Source organism: Candoia aspera, chromosome 8 (assembly GCF_035149785.1).
Source record: "Candoia aspera isolate rCanAsp1 chromosome 8, rCanAsp1.hap2, whole genome shotgun sequence".
Lineage (NCBI taxonomy): Eukaryota > Metazoa > Chordata > Lepidosauria > Squamata > Boidae > Candoia > Candoia aspera.
Window position 1 is genome coordinate 64000835 of NC_086160.1, and position 16675 is coordinate 64017509.

The 16675-nt window shown below is 38.2% G+C and overlaps 1 protein-coding gene across 2 annotated transcripts in view; it reads right to left on the reverse strand.

Annotated features, from left to right (window-relative positions):
- The window catches only part of HERC3 (HECT and RLD domain containing E3 ubiquitin protein ligase 3), a 51539-nt gene that overhangs the window by 15864 nt on the left and 19000 nt on the right, over positions 1-16675 (reverse strand). For both annotated transcript variants that reach the window (XM_063310373.1, XM_063310372.1), the window contains exons 6-15: positions 15376-15467; positions 12594-12724; positions 10492-10652; positions 10240-10316; positions 9406-9524; positions 8550-8609; positions 5689-5800; positions 3013-3202; positions 1646-1809; positions 575-688 (exon numbers count right to left, since the gene is read on the reverse strand). In XM_063310373.1, the coding sequence (XP_063166443.1) occupies positions 575-688; positions 1646-1809; positions 3013-3202; positions 5689-5800; positions 8550-8609; positions 9406-9524; positions 10240-10316; positions 10492-10652; positions 12594-12724; positions 15376-15467 (1220 nt within the window). The remainder of the gene's footprint in view (positions 1-574; positions 689-1645; positions 1810-3012; positions 3203-5688; positions 5801-8549; positions 8610-9405; positions 9525-10239; positions 10317-10491; positions 10653-12593; positions 12725-15375; positions 15468-16675) is intronic.

The following is a 16675-nucleotide window of genomic DNA, read 5'->3' on the forward strand; positions in this document are numbered from 1 at the left end:
AGCTGCTAGAAATAGCCCTGGCTGGAATGACATTCCTTCACTTTCTCCTCCTCCTTTTTCAGTTTCAAAGAAATGGTTTATCATTCAGCATTAAAGGTAGAAGTGATCACTGTCAAAAGACACATTACTGTATTGAAGAGTCACTGAGTAAGTAGTTCCGCTGTTCTTTCAAGCCTGGCCATAGCCATTCAGTTAATCTTCAGCTCATTACAGACCGGCCACAACCCTTACATATACCTAAGATTCAGCATCATCAGAAACTGTTTGTTCCCACCCTTTCAGGAAGAACAGGTTAAAAAGATGCCAGCACCCTACATCCTTCCTTGTAATTTATTAACTACTACTTTGCCTCTTCAATCTATGCACATTCCCCATAACCATTTTACATACTCTAGATACTGTAGTCAAATCTTGAAATAAAATTATATGCATATACTGTAAATAACTTGCATAAAAACTTTGCAGAATTTGCAGTTGAGAAATGTTCAGTTTTGATACAGGGTACATGGAACGTTCTAATCTAACTAGATCCTGGAGTATTATTTAGCTTGTCTGATTAAACAAAGCCTCTTACCATTCCATCTTGATGCATAAACCACATCAGGTAGTCTTCCTGAATATCTATCAGATTAGAAATCTCTGGGATATAAAACTTGTCATATTCTATGTGCTTAGCTTTCTGATTTACCTGATATGGAAAAAACAAACAAATAAACAAAACAGAATAATGCAATGAACAATTTCTTCATGAATTAATACACATCCCAGAAAGGTTAATTGTAAGAAAGGATGACTCTGCCAGTTCACCTAGATTTAGTTTCCCATTAATTTCCTCTAGTTTGCACATCAATTTGCACAATGTTTTTTTCAAATTCAACACAAAAATGCATGCATGTTTTTAGCAGTTTTTCTCCTAATGACACGTAATTTTCCTTAATAAAACACAGTCTTATACTTCATTTGCCCTAAAGAAATACTTTCTCTACTTTTTTTTGCCAAAGTGTCTTACACAATTTGGAAATGTGTAAACACTGACATTCTTTCATTTCCACAAAGGTTCAGGAAAGGCAAAGTAGGTACATAATGACAGCAATAAAAACACCACTAACAGACCTAAAATCCAAGTTGAAGACAGATTATTCTGGAGAAAATCTATCTGTGTATTAGCTGAGAGTTAACACTGACTTGATGGGACTTAATCAATCTATTTTTCACTCAGCTTAGCTTAAAAGCAGCATTTACTAATGATGTAACTAAAAAGCTGAAGACAATAAAATTATGGCACTACTGCCCAGCACAAATCCTATGCCAGTTGGAATACATGCAAACAGAAGTTGCAGTATTAGGAAATTCATGCCTGCCTTATGGCTGATCCTAATCTGCTGGTTTCAGAATATATTCTGTCCAATACACTTGAGGATACTATATAGCCAGAGCCCAACATAAATCTAGAGTCAAATATACAAGGGCTTCAAATATATTATCTGCACTACACAAAGTAAACTATACAATTCAGGACTACAGATTCCATATACCCAAATGCAAATATGAAACCCAATGTACAAATGGTTGGTAGGAAAACCCACCAGAGGCATCACTGTCACTGAAGAGCAATGTATACAGACTCACAGAATTGTTTTCTTACTTTATGAAGTTTCTCCAGAAGTTTTAGTGCAGCTGTGATGTAACTGCTGTACAAGACTGGAATCAGCAATGTTTTTTTCCCATTCAAGAGATAAACCACAGCACCTTTATAGAGATCCACTAGCCTCAAGAAGTACCCTGGGCATACCTGAGACCACCAGTTATCTAAATAAGATTACATAAAGCAAAATGGGTTATTGACTTCAGTATTGTGATGATGGAAACTGAATGAAAAACCAACATGATGGCTGCTGTCCTCATTTTTTATTTGTGGGGTCTAGGATCCCAAGTATACTTTTGGGAAAAATCAAAACTAGAGATGCAGCCTAATCCTAGGCAAGTTTTCTTGGAAGTGAATCCTTCTGAATCAAGTGGACCTGATTGCTACATTCACTCTTAAATCAGAATGCCTTCCGTGAGTTTTAACACTATCAAGTGATGTTGATGAAACTGCCTGAACAGAAGGGAAACACTCCACATTGTCAACCTGCTATGTGGAGCCCTAAAGTGGATCAGAAAAATCCAAGAGAAAAAACAATGGATTACAGATTGGATTAGCAAGATACTTCTGGCTCTAAGGACTATTCTTAACACAGCTAAAAAATAATCCTGCATCACTGGAAAGCACCCTTCACCCAGATATTAAACAATCAGGCAACAGAAATGCACCAGGTTGCAAAGGGAAGGTTAACATTTCTTAAAAGGGCCAGTGAATCATTTCATTAAATTTGGCACCATTTCCTTCACTATTTTGGAAATAATTCATTTGGTGCTTCCTGTTTAGCTTCATGATTCACCTTGCAACAACCAAACTCCACTTTTATACTTGTTTTACGAAACAAAGACCAGGGAATGGTAATTTGGAAGAGATTCAAAGGGGAAAGGAGGTTAAAACATCAGTTAGGATGGATCCCTCAATTTCATCTCAACTACTCATTTCTGACCATTTAAACACTTTTTAAAAGCATTTTTTGTCTTTTTTCTCCTGGAAAAATGTGTTGGTTGCTGCACACGCACATAAGTTTGAGGTGATGGTCAGGACTGGTGAAATGGAAGGTGATATCATAACAACACTGCTGACAATGTCCACAACCAAGGAAGACCACGATATTACTATGTGGTTCCTATTGGGAAGTTCTCTCCCCAAGAAAGTGCTGTAGACATAGCATACTCCCTAGCTCTCACTCTTGACCCAAGTTAACCAAGGAATTTAAGAGAAAGCAGTCAGAAGACTTAACTGGGCTGAAGAATAAGTGGCAGTATTTCCTGGCATTTCACAGAGTTGATATAAAACATATTTGTGACTTATTTTGTCCTCAAATCAGTGTAAGACAGCCCACTCCCAGAAAAGAAGTGCGCATCTTCTACCTAAAACTTTACTGGGATTTTTGTCCAGGCGCAGTATAGCCATTGCCAAAGGAAGCGTTAAGGTTACATAGTATTTTGAGTCTTGAAATAGAGGGAATTCCGGAAGAATCAGATAGATTCTCATGGCTTCAACATCTGGCGGGGAGCTAGGCAGCTGGGGGATCAAAAAGCTTTCAAAGCTCTTCAAGATCTGGAAAAGAAGAAAGAAAATTAGAATGGACTATAGTTCTTATTACTAGCTCTTCTATTATGCTTGTAGTTTCCAGGACTCAATTCAGTTTAATTCTGGTAGCATGAACCCAGCCCAAGAAACTGAGACAGGTGAGTCATTTACTTAGTCCTTTGAATTCTGTGAAGACATGAGACATCTCCAATTGTTCTACAATCCTATCCATAAATAAGAGGCAGAAGGAGGTTTTCGGTTCTGCTCCTTGTAGTCCCAAAAGAGAAACTTTGCCATAAAACTGTAACCACATTTAGTTGAAGGCAATTTTAACACTTTGCACAATCAGACAGCATAGAGTTCACAATGATCTGAAGCGTTACAGCTATGTATGGTTAAGGGTCATCTGACTTGTACAGAATGGTTTGGTAAAAAATAGTATCTCCCTCAGAGAAAGATCAGAGAATGACACAGTCTTTTTTCAATAAGCCTCTGCAATAGTTTTGGCAAGTGAAGGGATTGAACATCCATGCCTGTCTGTGTGTATGTGTGTGCATGTACACTCACTCTCTCTCTCTCTCTCTCTTTCCAATGTTCTATAATCTGAGTACTCCATTTCTTGTGCAATCAGGGTCAGAAGGTGACACAATCTGCAGCAGAGAAGCTTTGAGTTGGAAGAACATTGCTAAATCTCTCATGATCAATTAAATCCATAATATTAGCCACATCTTTCTGGATGATCTTTGGAGAGTTTCGCCACAACTACCTTCCACTGTCAACATAATTATTTCCCCGAATTAATTCCTAGGACATTTTTGGAAAAAGTCATGATCTTTATCTGAGCAAGCTCATTCCCAGTTTTCCCAGCTCATAATTTCCAGTCTTTGTGTTGCAGCCCCCTGTTCCTAAAGCTTTCTTAATAATGGTTTGTTGAATAGTGGCCTCATTCACACGGTAAGTCATGGCTTATAAACAACAGTATCTGTACTTACACATCTTACTTGGTCAAAATCTAATAAATCTCATTTATGGCTCAGCATCATGTGTGAGCCAGACCTTGCCCAAGCCAATAGAAGAGCTGGTGTGCAGGGTCTCCATCAGCACCCAAGGCCTTATATTTAAGACACACACCAGCCTTCCCCAGCCTGGTACCTTCCAGGAATGTTTTTTTCTGGTAATGCTGGACACTGATTCTAAAAGCTGAAATCTAACATATCTGGAATACATCAGATGGAGAAGGCTGGCATACACATTCATAGCTACAAGCCTCAGTTTGAAGGACACCATTTCCAAGCTTCTTCTTATCAAAGAAACTAAATGAATGGAGGTGGAAGTGCCCTCACCCCTGTAATGCCATGGCAACAGTGCCTGCCATCTGGAACCCCATACTTCCCCCGCACCCAAGATCAGATTGTCCCTGACCCTGCCGGCCTTCCATAAAGCACTAAAGACCTAGTTGTGCTCCAGGGCCTTGGGGCTGGGAGGTCAGATGCCCTTTTGAAAGTCTTCTGTCTATTGTCTTGTTGGGTTCATCCAACAACCAACAAAATAAATGTTGGTTTTTATTCTGTTAATATTGTTCTTATTGTTTTACTGTGTTGTCAGTTGCCCAGGGTCACATTTGTGAGATGGGCAGCCATAAATTGCATAAACAATAAATAAACAAATAGGGGTCCACTGGAAAGGACAAAGGGAAACAAATGACAAGAATAGTGTTGAGCTGTGTAGAAAGTAAGGCAGATGACCTTGACAGAGATACAGTATGTAGGAACTGTTACCTGTAAGCAAAAAGGGCTGAAGCATTTTTAAAGTCCAAAACAGACATAACATTCAGATACCTCCTTAATTCACTGAACTGTAAGAGGGAGGAGGAGGTACAACACAATATTTGCAAAATTCTGTTATTATAGCCAATCTCAATACAAGTTTTAGCCTTCTGGTGAAGTTGATTTCCTGGTCTGGTCTACCTAGCAGGGCTAACATGTTATCACAATATAAGCTCCACCTACAAAAAGAATGGAACTTACATCATAATGGTGCAATATTACTTCCATCATATTGACAAAGTGATCCTGCAGATACCTCTGTGTGGCAAACCCTCAAAAGTTCAAACCAGGATTTGGTTGAAATTGGGTGGATCTTCGTTTAGAACTTGTTTTTTAAACTCTTTTTTCATATTTCAATACCATCAGAAAAACAATGGGATGAGAATCCAGATACGTGTTAAAGGTGAAATGTATAATTCTGTTTTCACTTATCAAGGGGAAAACAATTAGTATGATTGTGCCAGAATTAATCCCAACAGTTTAATTTGCACTAATGAACTGATTCTTTGTTTGAAGTTTCAGCTCAAGCTTTCTCAACCTGGTGTCCTCCAAACATACTAGACTACCACTCCCTCCATCTGCAATGCAGCAAGTTGAGGAAAATAGTTTAATCTTGAGTGTTCTCCCTAAAAACTCCCAGAAGGAAGCAAACACTTGCCTTAACACTACTACAACGAGTTCCAGTACCTGGTCACGCAATGTAGAATGCTGAGATGTCATTAGCTTATTAAACATCACTCTGGTGGAATTCAAGTCAATTCCTGGAATTTTGGGACTTGTTTTAAAATGTTCATCTATTCTAAAAAAAGAATTTAAGCACATTTATATCATGTTTTCTTTAAAACAGAGAACTTAAACATGCAATGCACTGAGTATAAAAATGGCAAGCAAATATTTCAGCCTAATACCTATAGGTATGTATGACTCAAAGTTCTCATATAGATAACGTAGAAAGATGAAATGCATTTACAAGAGTGGAATCCTATTCAAAGTAGTAAAAGTCTCTGATCAGGAACCAAAGATCAAGGAACTTTCACTTTGCTCAGGAGGATTCTATATTTCTAAATTCCAGTTTAATTTGCCATGAACAATTGTTCCTTAGAGCTACAACAGCTTTCAAGTGTGTAGGGTTCAACTCAAAGCATTCTGAATTCAGAGCAGCTGTTCCACACATGGAGCAGTGCATGGATTCAAAGCAGCTTGAATTTAAAGTATTTTGCCTTTCCTTAGTGAGGAGATATGACATTATATTTTATCAAAAAAAAAAAATTCCCCTTTGGACTTGCTCAGTTTTGAAGGCAGAGACACTATCATACCAACTAAAAGCAAAATGTAGCTCCTGGCCCAGCGAAAATTGTGCACACAACTGGAATAGATGGATCATTAATGTGATCCAATAAAGAAGTTCTGACACATCTCTATCTGATGGAGTGGAACAAATCTTAATACCAAATGACACCCTCTTATTAGATATATGGGAACCAACGAAAAGATCTGCAACATTACAAATAACAACGTAACAATGCAACATAACTGAATCTTCAGTGCCTGATGGGTTGTATTAGATGCCTCCACCACTTAGTATCTACAACATTTTGCAATGAAAGAACACTCATGAGTTGTCAGTCCCAAATGCCAACCTCCTGTTTCTTCCTGGTGAGCTTGCAAGTAAACCACTGAGTCAGTTATTAGCAGCTGCAACTAGAGCAGATGTTATCTTGACAGAAGAGGAGGCTCCATTTAATCACATATTATTTTACTAGTTCACTGCAGACAGAGAGAGCTAAACATAGCTTCTGAGGCATAACTACTATTGCCATAACACACAGACAATAGAAGTACACAGCTCCTGGAAGTTCATGTCAACCTGTCTGGACACATAGTCTTCTGGCAATATGGCAATTCAGCCAAAATTTTATCCAGTGGCCCAACCTCTCTACCCACACATCTGGCCCTAGATGCAAGTTATCACAGGTATCTTTTGCTCTTGCCAACAAGGTATGTAGAAGAGCAGCTCCACAAAATCTGGTTGCATTTTTTTCTTTATAATCCTGCCTCCTTCATGAATAGCCACCTTGCTCATCCCATGGTCAGCACCTTTAAGGACACTTGGTTCGCTTACTTCCTTTTCTAATCACTTTTGGAAATTGCTTGTTAACTGCTACTCAGCTATTAGAAACCTTTGGATGGACAAGTTTGGCAGCACCAGATGAGTTTCCTTCAATCCTTAGTGAAAGAAACTACAAGTTTTAAGAACTTTTTGTGGGGGAGTAAACAGCAAAAGGGTGATTAAAACTTTGATTTTAGAAAGTTACAAATGGATTATGGGTCCAGATAAATTAAAAATAAGACTTTGGAATTAATTATAAAGAATCTTTCCCATGGGAAAATGCTTTTTTTTTAATTAAAAAAAATAAGATTTTAAAAATTGGACACTAGAGGGAACTAAAGATTACAATTAAAGAACACATAAACTCAACTTACAATTGAAGAATGAAGCAAAATATTCTAACCGTGGATATACTGAAGGATATTTTTAGACAATGGACTCAGAAGTTAACTCTAACAGTGTCAACAGAGACATCTCCCTCTATGGAGAGACTGTGTCTAAAATATATTATGGAAGAACAAGTTCTACCTGACAAGATCGAGGCTGACTTGAAAGTAGATTTAAAAATGACAGGCTACAAGACTGATATGGAAAAAGATGCTTACACTGGATATACAAAAGAAACCAGCTGATGTCTTAATAATTAAAAGGGATATACAAACAACAAACCAAGAGAGTGACCTGGATAATTTTCCTATATTGGATTTACAAAAGAGGCTTGTTAAACTTTTGAAGAATCTAGTGAGAAGGGGAAAAGAAAAAATGAAAAGAAATCAAGTTCTACAACTTTATTTATTTAGTTAATTAGTTATAAAAATAATAAAGGCAGGATAAAAATTAAATAAATAAATTATTTGAATGGACTAAAGATTAAGATTGTTAGAAGTAAAAGGAAGGAATATAAAGTTAGTTTATTTGAACAAGGTTCAGACAGATATGTTGTTATCTCTGGTAACCCTTAATGGTCTTTTGGTAACACCAGGACTGAAATGATGATGCTTTACGGATTTGTTTATAAATAAGAGATGGGATATGGGAAGAAGAGATCAATTGCTTTATTTTAAGAGAAGGTGATAAATTACTAAAATTGTTCATACTTGCTGTGGTGAAGGTAGGTATATATTTTTTCTTTACTATATTCTTACTTTTTTTACTTTTCTACTTCTCTATTTTTTCTTTCTTTTCTGCACCTTATACTCTTTCTTTTTACTTTTCTATATATTTTTTTACTTTGTATTAGTTTTTACTCTTGTAATTAAAATTTTTAATAAAAATTACTATTAAAAAAAAGGAAGCTATTGAACCAATAACAATCTTCCCTCCCCCAAATCTAGTCAACTATCAGTGATCCAAGGTTGGTCATTTATATCAGGTTAACATTTGAAAAACTAAACCTGAAAGTTAGCCAAATATTTCTATTCCATTTTAAGCTACTTACTTCTTTTCAAGGAAGCTTCCATTCCAGCAAGCAGCTGAAGATAAGATCTGAACAACCTCACTGTTTAGCACAGGGAAAAATCCAGGTAAGCAAAAGACAATAAAACTGGTTAAAGACTATATTGGTTAGGAATCACATATAATTTTTCATACACTGCTTTGATTTGCTTATCTATGGCTTCCTGACATAGCTGTCATTTGTTGCATTTACATACTAAGCTATAAACCACTATTCACAAATCCTAACAAAGTGAGTTCATATAACATGATTAGCCAAAACTAATCAAATCAGATTATGGGTTAGTGTAGTAACTGAACCTAATTATTATTCACCTTTTCTTCTCTAATCTATTCAGCTGCCCTTTTTGAAACTCTTAGCATGTTGACTTAAGATATACCAGCCACAACTAATCTAGAAATGCCAAATGGGTTCTTTAGTTTAGAAGGGAACAATATGATAAATGATTGGAAATATCTGGGGTAAAAGTCTGATGAACCAACCTCTGGTTCAAGAAATCATTATGCCACACCATTACAAAATATTGAAGATACTCCTTAACATCTTGACTTAAGCCATGACGTCACTTTTCTAAATCAGGGTTCTAAATTATACCATTATGTATGAGTTAAGCATCATACCATTAAAAGAGCCAGTTTGGTGTAGTGGTTAAAGGTACCAGACTAGACATGGGAAACAATGAGGTCAAGAGAACTGCTGAACTACATGGGTCCACAGTGATTTATGAAGCTGATTACCATTTGGAAGGTAGACTGGATTGATTCAACAAGCCGACAAAGAAGATATCACACAAGAAAGCCAGAGATTATGTTTAAAAATTGAACAGAAATGAACCTACTTCACTGAATTAGAGCTATTTCTTTCAGAAAGCTTTTGCCTCCACATGTCTATTGTGCTGTCACTAATCAAACAGGTATTTTGATTTATGGTCCGGAAATCATCAGCTGGTAGAGAATTCTGTAAGAAGGTGCAGATTTCAAAGAGAGTTTCACTGTGAACAGGAGGAGCACCAGAGACATCATTGCTGCTTTTGTTACAGTGAGAATAACTCCTCAATGTGGGAGGCAAGCTCATTTGACCTGGATTACTTACTGGGTGCACCCTTTCCCCCTCCTCCAAGCAAATGTGCAGTTCATAATCCTGGACAATCTACACATAGATTATATACCATTTCCAAAAAAAACTCCCTTTCTACAGATCCTTCCCATTTCATGCACTTGTTTATTCCTTGCCCCTTTAATTGCATTTAGGAGTAAAGGTTCAAACCAGGTAATTCTGTCTTCTTGTGGATCTTGGTTTTATGGCAGGAAGGCACACTTTCTTCCTTTCTTTCCCAATTTTTTTTTGCAGCCGAAAGTTGCAGAGAGATAGCAATTATGAAGTCGGCGGAGGAGGCTGTGACAAACTTTGCTGCCTCTTCTTTCAAGATTGGGAGTTATTTAAACCTACTAGACGTACACCCTTTTAGTTTACTTATTTTGCCCAAAATTAGAGCAGCACAATCTTGGGGGGCTCTGCATGCAAAGAATAGGACAGGGGCTGCACCAGACTCATAGATTACAATTGACCAAAACCACACTGAAAAGGGCACATGGTCTTTAGACACAGTTCTGGATCTCATATCCTATAACTATAAAAGATGGAGTGGAAATCCACAAAAACTTTATGTTACCTCTTTTTCTGAGCAAATTACAAATGATTGGTCTCCTCCAGAGAATATATGTTTAACAATATAATACATGCAAGTATCTGTTGAAGAAGATTGACAACAATTAGTTAAAGCAATCAGTTAGACATCAGCAGTCACAAACAACCCATTTGCCTTTCTTTTGAAAAGCAAAATTAATATAGCCCAAAGAGACCCTCTAGGGTTGAGGTCCAAAAGCTGGTATGCTATATCCTGCTCTCTCCTGGTCACACTTACCTCTTCTACCAGAGACTTCCCCATCATGAGCTGCCCAGTGGCCTTTCACTGGGGAAGGACATTTAAGACTGCAGATGTGCCCCGTTCCCAGCTGGCCTTTAGTTCCACAACCAAATGCATAGATAATTCCTGAAGAAGGCACAAAGGCTAGAGTGTGCTGTCTGAAAATATCAAAATAACCAAACTGTCTGTAATGCAGTCTTCTTCAAAATCCAACTATATTCAGTGCAAAATTGAATATGAAAAAGTACAATCCTTTTTTTCTCCCTGACCATTCCATCTATTTCACTTGTAAGATAAGAAAAAAGCAGATCCCCACCCCCATCCTTGTTCCACTCCTTCCTTCTGCTGCCATCATGACCAGTGTCAGAGCTGACACAGTCTTGATGACTATTCTAAGGTGATCAATTGCTAGCAGAGCAATACAAGGGGGATCTTGAAAGGAGCAAACAAAACTTAACTTGGTAAACACCTCCTACAACAACATTCTGCAAGAAAAAAGGAGGGCCAAATTGGATGATGCAAAATGTATCATCCCCACTTCCAGATTTTCAAGTGGTATTGATAAAGAAGGGACTGCAAAGTCTTTGTAGAAACAGCAGAGAAGAACATCCCACAGGAATTCCTAAAATTATTTGCCTAAGCACGTTTCTTTCCCAATCTTTTATAAGTGAAGAGATTTATGCATTCCTGACAAATCACCCTCTAACCTCACAATTTAGCCTTCTCCAACCTGATGCCCCTAGCTGCTGAGACTTCATTTCTATGATCCCAGGCAACATGGCTACTGCCCAGGTCATCTGCAATGATCCAGATTCTGGAAGGCCATTATAAGCCACTGCCAACTTCATTCCATCCAGAACTCCTCTAAATTATGTTGCCTGCTTCACAGAGTGGCCTCAATAGACTATATACACTTGCATAGCAGGTTGAACACAGGTAAGAGACTAGGCCTCTGCTTGTTCATTATGCTATCTGTGTTCCAACTGTGATTAAACATGTTGGTTAAATGGATAGAAAAAAGTAAAGCTGATAAATTTTAAAAATAAAATTAAAAAAAAAAAGAATTTGCACATTCCTTCAAAAATAGTTGGCACTTGCTCTTCACACTTCAATGGACAGAGATATCATCCAATCAAGAACTCAGAAAGGGTTTTTGCCCCCTCAATTTACTATTCCCTCTTCTCAAGATGAACCTGCCATTGAGAAGAAAAAGCTATAGTGCTTTCTACTGTCATCACCACCTGCCCTTCAAAGTGCTCATTTCTACATTTCATATTTCATTCTGACCCAAGAAACAAGAATAGCAGACTACTATTATTGTTTTTGTAATGCAGCAGATAAAAGCAACCTTCAAGGTTTAGGCTAAATTTCCCTTTCCTGCTGGACAGATAGAGGGATGAGATTGTATGCCTCCACGTGTCTTAAAAATATTTAATTTCTACTCATACTGCTCTAAGGAATACAGTTTCCAAGAAGATAGTCAGAGCAGATGTCATATTCCATTAGAGCAATCTCATTCCAATTTGTTAAATGAGAACATTCTCAATTTCTGAATAAACAGATGAATGTGCAGTTCTCTGTCCTTGTAGCATTTTTTTCCTTTTTAGAACTGCCTTCTTACAGAGAAGGAACAAATGTACTTCCTTTTTTATTTTTTTCCTTCTAAAGCCAGACCTTGTCAATTGGCTCTTAAACTATTTAAATGGCATGAAAGTAATGCATTAATTCTTCAACATACTTTGAAAATTATTATTTTAATAATTATTACTACGAACATTTATTATTGCAAAAATGCTATTGCAAATAGATCTGGCTTTTTGGACTGCAAAGACGGGGTTTGCAGTCTGTGCCCAACAGCAGATTCATGCAAAGATCTAAATCTGCAGCTTCTCCAGATGTCCCACTTTCCCACTACAAATTTGTTGGGAATAAAAGGCAGTCTAAAACAGTTTTAGACACCAAACATATAATAAGGAGCATCCAACGTTGCTGTTTAATGCTCTTGAGAGTTCACTTTGTTCTACATTTTATTTTGCATCTGTTCCAGCAGTACTGACAACCATTGCCCTCGTGAAGGAATTGCCCAAAAGACCACTCACCTACCACAAGCGATCTGGGACACCTCACTGCCCATCAGCTCCAAAACTCTTCTAGGATTGATTTCATCACTCAGTGAATCATGGCCAAGTTGCCCACACGATCCTGCACCAAAGGTAAACACTCCTCCACTCTGAAGAGCAAAGATCACAAGAACATTTTCACTTAGAGCAAAGCATCCTCTTGCGCCGAAGAAGTCCCTCCTTCAATCAAAACACTAAATCCACCAGCTCTGACAGAAATCCCAACAACTTTGTATACAAGCTTCTGGGGATCATTTTTAATTTGCTATTGTAGGCAAAAGGAAGAAAAGAAAAAGAAAGCACACCTACATTTCTTAGGCACTAAGAACTAAGCCTACATTTCTTATGTGCTAAAAACCTACCTTTCTGTATTAAATAATGGACTTGTCCTATCAGTCAGGAACCACGCTGAGACGAGGAATAGGTCTCTGGTGTTTATTACTGCTACATAGGACAGAAAATCCTAACAAACTGAAGAAGCGTGGGAAAAACCCAGACAGATAAACCCCAAAAGTCAAGGTGGGTCTGATCTGTGTCTCTTTGAATGGCTGCTTAACTCCTCAGTACTACGCATGCGTTTTCCCCCCTGGATAGGGGCCCTCTCCTGCTCGCCATCAGTACTCATGACAGGACTAGCACTAAATATATATGCATGCAATTCTATACAGTCAAATTGTTTACACTTATGTCAGCATACTTGGAACCAGAAAAAAAGGAAATTAAGACTATAAACGAATAAAAGAGTGCAAATGCCTAAATATATTCCAAACAGGGTTTGCAGAGATCACCTGATGGTTGAACTATAGAAAAAGTTGTTTAGACTACTGGCTGGGTCTTCAGAAGTGTAACAATTTAAATTGCTAGTGATGACCTTCTCAGCCATGCACACAGGAACACTCCGTTATTGGAATAACTTGATTACAAGTTATGTTCCTGGGCAGTTGGTTGGTTTGTACAATTAGGGTCACTTAGTTTTTCCTTACATCAGAATCACTATTTTGCAATTCAGAGTTTCTTCCAGGTGGTTCCTACTCTTTGGAACTGACTCCCCTTTGAAATATGTTTGAAGTCCAAACTCCTGAGGTTCAAAAAGGTCCTTTATGAAGCTGGAAGAGCCTTTCATTACAATGGCAGTATTTGATACCGATTTTAATTATAGCTATGCTGAGATTACAAAATGTTTTAACTTGATTATAATATTTTACTGTTAATACTCCCCTCTACTGGATTCTATCTGGATCGCTTTGCTTGTATATGCTTAGGTACTAGCACGTATCAAATAGCAATACTACTAACGTTACTACTGATGGAGAAGGGATGTCCTTCCAGCCTTCAAGTGCCAATCACTTTACAACCATTAAAGCCTCGCTCTCATTCTGTACATTCAGGCAAGCCTGAAAGAGGTGGGAATATAATCAAATAATCTATTTTATGATGAATTGTACCATTTCAAATTAAAAGAAGAAATTTTGAAATTGAGTCTCCATTTCAATTCTTCTCTATCTTAAATAAACAATCCTAGTAGGGGGAAAGCTGGAATGAAAACACAATCAAGCGTTCTGTAACCAAATACCCCTTAGACACGCCAGGACCACAAGTATACAGATGCTGACTGAAGTGCTGGCTTTGACCTAAACAGCTCTATATGGCTTGCCACTAAAGAACTTACAGGGCCACCTTCTCTATATGCAGGTGGCCTGCCCAGTTCATCCAGGGTAGACCTCTCACCAATATCTTTTAAACCCTAATTTGTAGGGGAGGTGAATTCTTCTCTCTTGCAACCCCCAAGTTATGGAACACTCTCCTCTCCCTGTCGGCCTTTTATTAAAAACACAATTGTTCTGGAGGGCCTCTGGGGAATGTTCATTCACCATTATACTTACCGCTTTGTGGTTGCTTATGTTTTTATTGGCTGTTACGTTTTATTTTTTAATGTTATAAAATTCTGGGAGCAATTTTTGTTGAATCTGGTATAATCAATACAATCTGGTGGTATATAATCAATACACACAATTTCCACAATTCCTCTGGATTCTAGAGATTGCCAAACACAGAGGGTGACAGATTGGGGAAAACTGATGTGAATATGTGCGTGCAATAAAGAGAGAGTGCACTTAGAAATACAAGCCATATGTAAAATGTCTAAAAAGGGGGTTCTTTCCATTTGAAGGAAAGGTTTCTAGACAGCCAACAGCCTTTATATTTTTATTTTATTTGCACAGAATGTTGGGGGGGGGGGGAGAGGTACAGAAGCATTATACCAAAACACCCAAACTCAAATCAACAACTCTGGAAGATATAAATTAGCCACAGTTTACAAACAATGATATTTGAAAGCTAATTGACTAATTAAAATAAGCTGCAGACAAGTATGTAGCATATACTCAAGGGACAGCATACTTAGTTTGGCCAAAGAAGCCAGAGAGTCTGCTCCATTAGATTAGATTTTAAAATCTGCAAGTAAACTTCTAATGAGAGCCAGTTTGGTCTAGCGGTTAAGGCAACAGGCTAGAAACTGGGAGACTGTAAGTACTAGTCCTGCCTTAGGCACCAAGCCAGCTGGGTGACCCTGGGCCAGTCCCTTTCTCTCAGCCCTAGGAAGGAGGCATTGCTAAACCACTTCCAAAAACCTTGCCAAGAAAACTGCAGGGACTAGTTCAGGCAATCACCAGGAGTCAACATTGACTTGACACCAAAACAAACAAAAACAACCTTCTAATCCACTTGCAACACAGCTAATGTTTAAAAGATATTCTCCTACCTTTGTCAGAACAGCGGTATGGTCATTTCCACAGCTGATATAGACAACTTTTTGAGTCCTTAAGAGTTTCACATGGCAAGGAGATTCCCGATCTGCATTAAAGAATTTAAAAGGCTATAAAACTACTTACAAAAATGTAAGTAGGCTGCTTCAGAAATAACCTATCATCAACTCTACGATAGATACTCTCCTCAAAAATAAACAATTAAAAAAAAAAACAGCTGAAAGATGTGAATAGGATTTAGCAGTTCAGATGTTCAACTCTGTTAAGGAAGAATCAAATTAGATAGTTGGGGAGGCTTAGCTATATACCTCTTAAGTAATTTCTCTTTTCATGTTCTGTTTGGGCACAAGAGATTAGGAGGATCCACATTCAAGCCCAAGCTGCTGTAGGACTGTAAAATCTTATCATCCTCCCCAATTTAGCCCAATGGGCCACATCTGGAACAGGCATTAGCTAACAGATCTGCCACAGCAAGGTTAGCGGTTCCCTCCCACCTTACAAAATACTAGATTCCTGTTTTTTACTTGTCACATCTATGACACAGAATGTGCCACCTCCTAGCAAGCAATATGAACCACTGTCTTCCACGTGGATTTGGAGCTCTGGAAGAAGGCAAAGACTGAAGAGTTGCAGGCAGTGTCTATCCAACTACCCAGCTCCAGTGGCATATGTGTGTTTGCATGTGCCAATGCTTTATCAAAACTGGAACACTCTGCCTTATTTTTCTGGAAGCAAGAGATTTCTTTGCTCACTGGTTAGCAGAATCTTCCCCAACTTACTTACTTACTTACTTACTTTGTTTGTTTGTTTGTTTATGTATGTATGTATGTATATATGTATTTATTTATAAGGCTTATATAGCCTCCTGACTTATGCACAAAACCCTGGGCAGTTTACCAGCAACAGTAAAGACAGCCAAAAGACATAAAACCATAGCAAAAGCTCTCAGCACTCCCCAAAACAGCTTTCCCCTACACATTAAAAAAAAAAAAAATACAGGGCTCCAGCCTCACTCTCCCCAATGCTTGTGGGAAAAGCCAACTCTTTGAGGCTTTCCAGAAGGCTAGGAGGATCTTGGCCTGCCCGATCTCAGGGGAAAGGCTGTTCCAAAGGGCAGGGACTGCTACCGAGAAGGCATACTGCCCAGGTCCCATTAGATGGCAACATTTAAGGGACAGGTCCCACCCTATCTGACTTCATGTCCTTCAAAGGTGCAGACCAATTCCTAGAATTCTCAATAATGGCCATGCTGCTTGGAAGATCTGAGGGGCTGAGGACCCTCTGTAGGGTGATCAG